This window comes from Echinops telfairi, unplaced genomic scaffold, assembly GCF_000313985.2.
Source record: "Echinops telfairi isolate 266 unplaced genomic scaffold, ASM31398v2 ScPeMD7_2573;HRSCAF=3158, whole genome shotgun sequence".
Lineage (NCBI taxonomy): Eukaryota > Metazoa > Chordata > Mammalia > Afrosoricida > Tenrecidae > Echinops > Echinops telfairi.
The window spans coordinates 2,235,445-2,245,673 of NW_022106471.1; the positions used below are offsets into that span (position 1 = coordinate 2,235,445).

At 39.9% G+C, this 10,229-nt stretch overlaps 1 protein-coding gene across 2 annotated transcripts in view; it reads left to right on the forward strand.

The window, feature by feature from the left end:
- The window catches only part of NFU1 (NFU1 iron-sulfur cluster scaffold), a 36,701-nt gene that overhangs the window by 22,383 nt on the left and 4,089 nt on the right, over positions 1–10,229 (forward strand). For both annotated transcript variants that reach the window (XM_045294194.1, XM_030886649.2), the window contains exons 3-6: positions 4,795–4,930; positions 5,043–5,109; positions 7,256–7,367; positions 9,054–9,114. In XM_045294194.1, the coding sequence (XP_045150129.1) occupies positions 4,795–4,930; positions 5,043–5,109; positions 7,256–7,367; positions 9,054–9,114 (376 nt within the window). The remainder of the gene's footprint in view (positions 1–4,794; positions 4,931–5,042; positions 5,110–7,255; positions 7,368–9,053; positions 9,115–10,229) is intronic.

A 10,229-nucleotide genomic window follows, 5' to 3' on the forward strand; every position in this document is an offset into this window, starting at 1 on the left:
GCCCTCCCGCAAAATCCTCAAAACCAAATAATAATTAGTACTTTTTTTTTAAGAAGATGATAACTCAGGTTGGAGGCAGCGGCTGCTTTCTCTTTTTCGGTCTGTGCTTATCCAAGCCCCACTCTGCTGTGCACTTCCTGTCCGAGTGCAGCCGGGGCCGGGGGAGTGGGAGGTGGCAACTCTTCTAGGTTCCATAGTGCTGCGAGGAGTTAGGAATGATTCTGCCCCTCTTATGTCCTGTGAGAAGTGGGAAAAGGGAAGAGAGAAGAAAAGGAAAGAAAACCCCCAGCCAGCACCACTCACCCAGAGGGCCGGCAGCTTCCTTGGGAACCAAGTCCAGGATTTGCCACATTGTGTGAGCAAATTCCAGCTCTTCTCTGCCATTTGAAAAATAGCCCTAAGCTGGCTTGGTCAGGCCCAGGGCCTCAGAATGACAAATGTGTGTGTCCTGGTCCTCTGCCAGTTCAAAACCAGCCCCGTGCTGGCATGGTCAGGGGCAGGACTTCAGAGCCCCACGCCTAGGTGCCTGTCAGCCTGCTGCAGGTTCTAGAACAGCCCCAAGCTGGCCGGGGGAACCCAGGACCGTACAGCCTGCAGGTGTGGATGCGAAACTACGCATGGGGTACTGGGGCTGGTTCCTCCCTTCACTCGCCCCTCGTGCTGTGGGTGTTGAGCTCACTTAGCTGCCGCCGCTGCTGCTGCTTTTTGTCCGTCAGGTTCAGGGCCCTGGGTTTTTTCCTCCATGTCTGTTTGCTCGCACCTATGTGGAAAAGGGGTTGTGCAGTGTATCTAAATTGCCCACCTTTTATAAAAGGGTGGCAGACAAAAGCATAGTGCTTTGAATGTAGCTTATATCTTTCTGTCAAATGTAATCACTAGTTTTATTGACAGATTGTTGCTACTACTTGCTTTGGTAAACTAGATTTTCTTTAATATTAAAAGTAGGTGTAACAATAGGATTTGAAAAATATTTCAAAATGACCAGCGTCACCTAGCTAGGGAAGCTTGAGGGAAGGGTGTAGGTGTGTGACTGCCCACTGGCATTCACTGAGTTGTAAGCGTACGGAGTCCGCGCTTGCCCATCTCTTCCCATCACGAGCTGCAGCGCCTCTGCGGCCATACTGTGGAAGGTGGCCGACTCTGACATGCGCTCGGCCACGAGAACGACCTTCCTTCGTGGGCGGGCGGGGGCTCGCCGTCCGTGCTGCTTGCCGCCTGGAATCACAGAGCAGTTTACGCAGAAGCATGGAGTAGCCCAGCAGATTAAAACACTTTAAGATTTACATTTGGTAGGATTTAATTAAGGCCTTGATATTGACTTTAAGCCCCATTAATGTATATTTTGCGGGGAGCTTAGTGTACTTATTAGGTACTCCTTAGTACCAAGTATCATAGGAAAACAAAATTAGACCACTCTTCTCTCTTTTTGTAGCCCATATGAAACATTCCCCAAGTCTCAGAGAGAGGATGGAGCTGGGAATAATTTTTAATACCTAATGAAATCCAACTTCCACTGTAATGGGAATGATTCTGTTAAGTAACTATTCAATTTAGTCTTTGGGTTTTTTGTTTTTATTATTTGGTTAAAAAAATAAGTTTTGTTCATTGTCAAAGAAAAAAAATTTTAGGGAAATATTTAAGTGTGTGTGTACATAAAATTTTCCACGTCAAAAATATATGTAAAAATTTACTCTCATGATTCTTTTTCACATATAATTTTTATCTTTAAACACTTCAAAACATTTTTTACTTTCTTCTTTTTTTTAATCATTTTATTGGGGGCTCGTACAACTCTTATCACCACCCATCCATCCATGTGTCAAGCACATTTGTACATTTGTTGCACTCATCATTCTCAAAACATTTGCTTTCTACCTGAGCCCTTAGTGTCAGTTTCTCATTTTTTCCCCTCCCTCCCTGCTCCCCCCACTTTTCACTTTCTGCAAATACAGTTTACTCAAATGGAATGAATAGAAATAAAGCCGATGTAATTCGTCAGATGCTTGCAGAGGGCCTAATTTATGTAGAGATGTGTTTCCAGTCACTTGTAAAGAAAGGCTATGAGAAAAGTGGGTTTAGGACTTGGGTTAAAAGGAGAATACCGATGTCTTTTATAGTTTACAGAAGGTGGGGGCAGCACCTTCTTTAATGTTCCTCCTTTATTCTGTAAGTTTACAGGAGTTAATTGGCTGGAAGTAGTGATGGAAACCATTTACACTTTCTTTCTCTGACAAGTATCCTCCTTAGGTAGGTTCCAGCTTTCACGGGTTTTACTGTATAATTTTAAGTCAAGTGCTTGGACATCAACAATATCTTTTTTTTTAGGATTTCTCTGGCCACCAAGTCCACCAACTAGTATCTTTTTTTTTTCTTTCCCCTAAACTATTTTATTGGGAGCTAATACAGATATTGTATCATTCCATAGTTCAATCACATCAAACAGTATTGTACAATTGCTACCAAAATCAATTTCAAAACAGTCTCTTCTTGAAGTCCTTGATATCAACCCCCCACCCCCCCAAAAAAAAACACAACACCTGGTGTTTTTATAGGACAATGGCATAAGCAAAGTATATGGGAGTTTAGTTTTAATTCCTACTTTAGCAAGGAAATCGTTCAACATGAGTTAGCTGGAACTTCCCAGAGAGATGCAAAAAACCTCTCAGCTGTCAGATTAGATTCTTCTCTGTCATGGTTAAGAAAAGTACCTCCATCCAACCACATATATTACCAAATCTGGTCTCTTTCAAACTTACACTAAAGCTGACACATTCTGATGTTTTGTGGTATGACCTTGGCACAAACAGATATGACGTTTCAGTGTGCACAGTGCTTACGAGAATCGAGCTTGAAACTGGTCAGGTTTAAATCCTGGTTGTGTCCCTTAATCAGCTGACTGATCCTGAGCTTTAGTTTGCTAACTTGTCAAATGGGATAAAGACATTCCTTGGGAGGATGTAAGGATTAAATGGTGAAATACTTATAAAATGCCTGACTCCATGCCCCATAAGATAAGTTCTCAATAAATTTAAGTTGTTATTTAGTACTGTTCTCTACTTATGTAAACATACTCTTCTAAGATGATATATTTTTCAAAAGGCTCATTTTCATAATAATCTATTTTATAGTTTGAAAGCTATTAAAATCCTTGTTCTATCCTTTTGTGCTGTTAGTTTTCCTAATAGTAAGATAGGAAATTAAAGCTTCAGTTACCTTATTATTGTTTTAATGAATTCATTCTCAATCTATTCATGGCCCTAGAAGAAAAGAACCAATTAAGTTAGTTTTAAAATATTCCATAAAGTAATTTACATAGATTCTAATTTACACTCATATTTTATAATAATACTAACTATATAACCTGGATAAGTTACTTAACATTTATAAACCTTAGTTTCTTCATTGATAAAGTTAGAATAATAATATGGTTATTAAAGACATAAATACATTCACAGACCATAACTCTGTTATAAGCAAATAATAAATAATAGCTATTATTATTTTTATAAATTACTAATTATTCTTCATTATTTTTAAAAGATTGTGGGACATTGAAAAGAAGAGGATGTAACATTTTGCCATGTTATTACTACCAAAATTAAAAACACCAACTAGTTGCCATTGAGGAAATCCAACTTATAGGACCTTATAGGACGGAGTAGAAATACTTCGCATGGTTTCCAATTTTATAATTTATCATATAACCTTATCGCCACATGGCTCGCATGCACTCCCATGATTCAGTCATGTTAGAAAGAGTTGCACAATCAGTTCCAGACCATTTTCTGCCCTCTTCTGTTCAGTGTCAGCTTCTCATGCCTCCAGCCCCCAACCCCCACCTGTGTCCCCTGTCAGCCCCTAATCCATTGGCTTCACCCATCCCAGACTTCATGAACGGAAAAGGAAAAACAAGCACCGACACACAAAATGACCAACAATAATAAAATAAACCAGTGTAAAAATCCCCATCAAGAAAAAAGCAGAAAGTATTAAAAACTGGAACAAATTTAAAATGAAGGGGAGATCAAATGTAGCCTCCTTACATCTGTCATGATCTCGTTTGTGATATTCCCAGTCTGATAGCAAGGCTATTCATCTCTCTCCGCTATGATTAGAGGGATTCATCAGAGGCGTAATTCGTATAGGAACCCTGCAAAGGGATTCTGAGTTCCCACGGTCATCCATTGCGTTCTGCAAATTGGGCGTTCACAATTTAAGCTCTGATACCATTCCCTCCTTTGGATCTGGATTTTATTCTTCATCATCCTTGGATCACACCGGCTGGTGTGCTTTTTCCTTGTGGACTTAGTTGATGCCTCACTTAGATGGCTGCCTGTTTGAAGACAGACCTTTAAGATCCCAGGCTCTATTCTTTTTGATAAGCCTGTAAATCTTTACCGATGTAGACTACTACATCTTTCCTCCCTCGGAGCAGCTGATGGGTTGAACTGCTCTTGTGTTGATTAGCTGAACTACTGTGCCATAGGGTACCTGTTAATAGAACAGTGATGATTTATGATTATGGTAGTCACTGATGCCAGATAACCAAATACAATGCATATAGTACTCTAGAATTCTGATGTACCTTCTGATTTAGTGAAGGATATTGCCAGAATCTGTGGAATAACAAAATCATCAGAATATTAACCTAAATTCTATGCCATTATCCTAAATCTGATTTGACTGATATATTTCTCTATAAATTCTTATTCCATGAAGTTGGACAATAAAGCCTTATTATCTTTAATGGTTAATTAACTATGTTCACAATTAAAATTCTCTTTTCTCTTTTAGTGAGAAGCATGTTTATTCAAACACAGGATACTCCAAACCCCAACAGTTTAAAGTTCATCCCAGGAAGACCAGTTCTTGAGACGAGGACCATGGATTTCCCCACGCCAGCGTCAGCGTTTCGCTCCCCTCTGGCTAGGTATATTCACGCAGGGGATCACTGCGCCGCCTGGAGCCTCTTGTACAGTTTCTCCACGCTTATGCATGTCTAACGTTTTCCGTAATAAGAATTTATTTTTCTGTATTTCCAGGCAGTTATTCAGAATTGAAGGAGTAAAAAGTGTCTTCCTTGGCCCAGATTTCATCACAGTCACAAAGGTAAACTCAGGCTCGTAGTACGACTCGAAGGGCAGTCGGGTTTCCCGGCCCTGCGCTCATCTCCAGACTCCATTACATTCCCACATGAAGTTCCTTCTCATAATAGATTTTTAAGTGGAAATGAAATGACACAGAAGGGAAAAAAAGCTTGAGTTTCAGAGAATTAAATACAGCGTCTAGGAGCCCTGGTGGTGTGGTGGTTACTCGTTAGGCTGCATACGATCCGAGTGATTGGCAGTTCGAAACCACGGAATCTCCATAGACCACTGGGCTGCCTCCTGTTAACAGTGACAGTCTTGGAAACCCACAGGGGTCAGTAAATCAGTCAGTAAATCAGTAAAGTGATTATATATTTAAAAAAAAGTTAATGTAAAAATATCATTACCTTTCAACTCCCTTTTTGGAATCCCTTTGATGGTCCCTTGTACTATTTAACGTAATTACCAAATAGGTATTGCTTCATTTCATAATGAGAAATTATATGCTTATTTTTAAAAATATGTATACTTTTTAACATCTGATCAATGCTGTTATAAAAGTTTTGGTAGTTAAAAACTACACAAGGTTTTCTCTTTAGCTTTTCCTTGTCCTTGCTCGGGTCTTTCTTTCTCCTGCTGCCTGTCTGTGCCTTCGCTAGTCTCACTCACTCACTTGGAATGGCCTCGACAAAAGGTACAGGCAGGACACGCAGTGATGTGTAACAGCTAGCGTTGTGCATTTGATTTGTTTTCTTTCATTGGGGCATTAGACTGCCTCCAAGTTTGTCCTCCAAAATAACTCCTCTTTAAAAGCCCCAAATGAAAGAAACATTTCACCTTTCTCTTACTAGATGTCCGTATAGTCGTGCCCCCCACCCCTCAGGGAATACATTTCAGGGCCCCAGGTAGAAGCCCGAGACCATGATTAGTTCCAAACCCTTATTGTTTCCAACACTGTGCCTACATGCCTATGATAAAGTTCAACTCAGAAGCTAGGCACAGTAAGATTACTACCAATAACTAATGATTAAAATTGAACAGTTAGTTAACATAAAATAAGGGCTACCTGACCACCAGCACTGCGATACCTGGGCAGTTCCAGTCCACCTGATACCCCAGAGGGCTACTTAATGACTCAAAGGGTGGGCAGCTTACATGCAGAGATGCTGACCCAAGAAGATGGTTCACTTTCCAGGGAAACAGAGCAGAATGGTGCGAGAGTTCATTGTGCTACGTGAAACGTGCCATTTCAAACTTCTGAGTCATTCACTTTTGGAATTTTCCTTTTAATATTTTTGGACCGTGGTTGCTCCCAGGCAACGACCTGGAGAAAGGAGAACCGTGGAGAATGGGTGGCTACTGCCCTGCTGGGGAAACCCTGGTGGCACTGGGTTCAAGCGCTTGGTTATTAACCAGAAGGTGTTGAATTACACCCACTAACCGTCCTGTGGGAGAAAGGGCTCACACTCCACTTCTGAAAGGTTTACAGCCTTGGGAACCCCAGCGGGCAACTTGGCTGTCTATAGGATTGCTAGAACTTGGACTGGACCTTAGGACAGTGGGTACTGTACTTTTTAAGAGTTTAATAAGCCTGTCTTATGATGGGATCAACTCCCTGGCCAGGTAATAGGACATGGTTATGAAATCTTTCTCATTGATGTCAGTCATGCGGGTCACCCACAAGTCCCTCAACTGTGTAGCCTTGGTGAGACATGTTACCGGTTTGGGTCTGTAGTCGCATCATTGCATTTCTTCAGTACTCTTCAGCAATGTTTGTAAGTTCGTTTTTTAAAAATAGCTATAGAATATCCTGTATGTTCAATTTACATTCCTTCGATCATTCCTTCAAAAGAATGGGAAGCTTGTTAGCAACCTCTTTATGGACAGAGAATCCATTCATTTCATGGAAAAGTCTCTTTAATCATTTCGGTGCCCTGTGCAGGGTGTACCACTGTAGCACATTCAGTGACCGCTTGCTGACCGGCTGAATTCATGCAGGAACAGGGAGTGTATTGAGATGACAGAGCTGAACTCAGAACTGGCATGTGCTCTCCAGAAGTGGGTAATCTTGCACAGTAGGAAACAAGTCGAAAAAAGTTGCCAAGTGGTCTTCTGAATTTATCTTGGCCCTCGTATGGGAATGTAGTGTTTTCCTGCCATTTTCACAGCAAAGCGAAGAGTTAGACTGGAATTTATTGAAGCCGGATATCTACGCCGCGGTCATGGACTTCTTTGCGTCTGGCTTACCCCTGGTTACTGAGGAAACAGCTTCAGAAGCAGGTAACCTATTGTGTGGGTCAATTAACATTTACTTTTGGCAGTTTCTGTTTTGCTAATTCATTCGCATTTGCTCTGGTTTCAAAGTAATGGGGATACAGACTTTTCTCATTGAATTTTGTTAACTCGGAGCCTTGGTTGCTGAGTGGCTACACGTTTAGCTGCAGTCCACAAGGTCAGCAGTTCGAAACCACCAGCAGCTCCGGGGAGAAAGACAGGGTGTCTCACGCCTGTAAGAACAGTTCCCGTCTCAGAAACCCACAGGGCAGTTCTGCCCTGCCCTCTAGGCTGCTGTGAGTCGGCATCAACTCGATGACAGTGCCTGGATCACGTACCATCGCTCCAGACCAATTTGAGGGAACAACTTCATATATACGTACTAGTGTTGCCATCATTTTGAAGATTGGAATCCAAATTTTCAAGCATGTAGAAAAAAATAGTGCTCACCAATTAGCCCTACATTCAGATTTAGCAAATGTTAACTTTTTTCTTAGTTGATTTCAGCCTATTTTAAAATAAAATATTAAAGATACACTTACAACCCCAAGACTTCATGTAGCTTTTTCCTCCTATTTTCAGTTATGTGTATAAATGTGTTTTTTTAAAAAAGTTTTTATGTTTTTATACTGTTGCACCACTTGTCTCTTGTTAAGATTATATCATCCAGGTTATTGTTCTTAAATTTTAAATAACTTGTGCTGCACTACAGTTGGCCTTCCATTAGAAAATGTAGACCTAGTTTATTTACTTTAAATGCTTGCTAGTATTTCATTATATGAGTTAGTTTGTTAAGGGCTTTGTGCTCTTATGTATAGCCAAGTGAGTTATTTATACTAATTTTTCTTATAAATATTGCTGCAGTGGGCATTCTTGTACAAGTCTTCTTATGCATATGTGGAAGCTTCTTTAGAGGACAGTTTTAGAAGTGAAACTGCTTACAAAGTCATAGTAAATCAACAGAGCAAGCTGTAGAACAGTGTATGATCTCATCGGTGTAAATTTACACATAGAAATGTCAACATGTAAAAAGAGTGCAGGATATTCAGGACTGGAGGTTGTTAGAATGCTTACATTTGTTCTACTATAATATGACTCTCTGGATTAGTAGTTTTTCCAAAGGGAATTAAATGTCTCAAAAATAAAAACCTTAGGGAGACATTGGTGAAGATTAGTAAATAACTCTACAATGTAAAGTAAAAACAAAAGCCTAAAGGCTCAACAGATTTGTAAAACATTTTGGAAATTTCCAGAAAGTTTCTATCTGTGATACTTAGCCTCTTTGAAAACTGCTAAATTGAGAAGTTGAAGATGTAACTTAACAAAACCAGGTGCGCCTTTTTATCTCGGACATTCTCATCAGAATCCCCGTTTTCTCTTCTGCTTTTCAATCCTTCAGAATGATGAAAGTTTACAGATTCGTTGGCCCCAAACTTTAAATAGTAACGTGATCGGTAGATCAAGGTGTTTCAGTATTTTAACCTTTATTACCAAAGGTTGGATTGATCAGTGCTCTGATTTTTTTCTTCAAATTAGATGATCTATTTCCCCAAAACTGGTTATATCATCACACTACTTTATGTACTTATGCTTTTATGTTTTTAATGAGTAGTGAAATGTAAATCTTTGTGTTTTATTAATGTATGAATATAAAATATATACTGTTGTATTTGTCTTTATGATTGTTTCTAGGATCTGAAGAAGATGATGAAGTTGTAGCAATGATTAAGGAATTATTAGATACTAGAATACGGTAGGTGCTCATCGCTACCTGAAATCAAGTGCTGCAGAATCAATTTTCATCATGTAATATGAGCAGGCTTTAAAAATTTTGTGGAAAAATGGAATTAAAAGATAGTGGAATTTTTCCACAAATTTTTGAAGCCCCCTTGAAATCTCTGTTTTGTTTTGTCAGTAAGACTATAGTAGAGTTACAAAATTAGGACAAGTTCCTGTAAGCCACCAGAGTTCCACCATCGAATTCAAGACAATCTACTCTGAGGTTCACTTCAAAGTTTACAACACCTGTGCCTTTAGTCAATGGAGGAATTTCTCATTCACCATCACTAGTGGCATTTGGTATTGTTATAATAACACATGTTCTTTAAAGAAAAAGACTTACTAGTATTGGGGAAGATTTTGAAGAGAGGGGAAAATACCTATTTTGAGGCTATTCACCATGAAGCAAAATCGGAATGAACGGAGCACAGCAGGTTTCCACTTTTTGTAGCGGCCCTGCTGAGAACTCTTGGAAAGCTAGATAAGCTGCAATCCAAAGATGGTAGTTGGAAGGTATTAAACACTGCCGAAGCAACCGGTGCTGAGGGAAGGGAGGCTCCGACGAGGGGGCCAGCATTCTGCTCCCCCCTTTCCCTTTGGAGCACTTGCTGATTTTTAATCCGCAGCGGCAGTGTGCGAAGCCGCTAACGTCCAAGAATCCGAGGAACCATCTAAGCTGTCAGCAAGTAAGTTGAGATAGCATGACAAAAATTTTAATTTGGGGTTTCCCATGAAGTCTTGATTTTTCTTTTTTTAAAAAAATGCTTATTAGCACATAGTTTACATATCCTGCAGTTCAACTGGTCAGTCATATTCAGACCTGGACAGTCATCACCACAATCAATTTGAGAGCATTTTCATCTTTCTTGCCCTCGTTGTTACTAGCTCCCCATTCCCCTCAACCTCCCTGCCATACCCCCAAGGACCATTAACCCAGTTAACTCTCTCTAGATTTGCCCACCCTACATTTCATAATCCGAGAAACAAACAACAATAATAAAAGAGAGAAAAACAAAAAACAATAGTAACAATTCCTCAATTGAAATGAATGAAGAAAATATCAAAATCTAGAACAAAGTTAAAATGGGT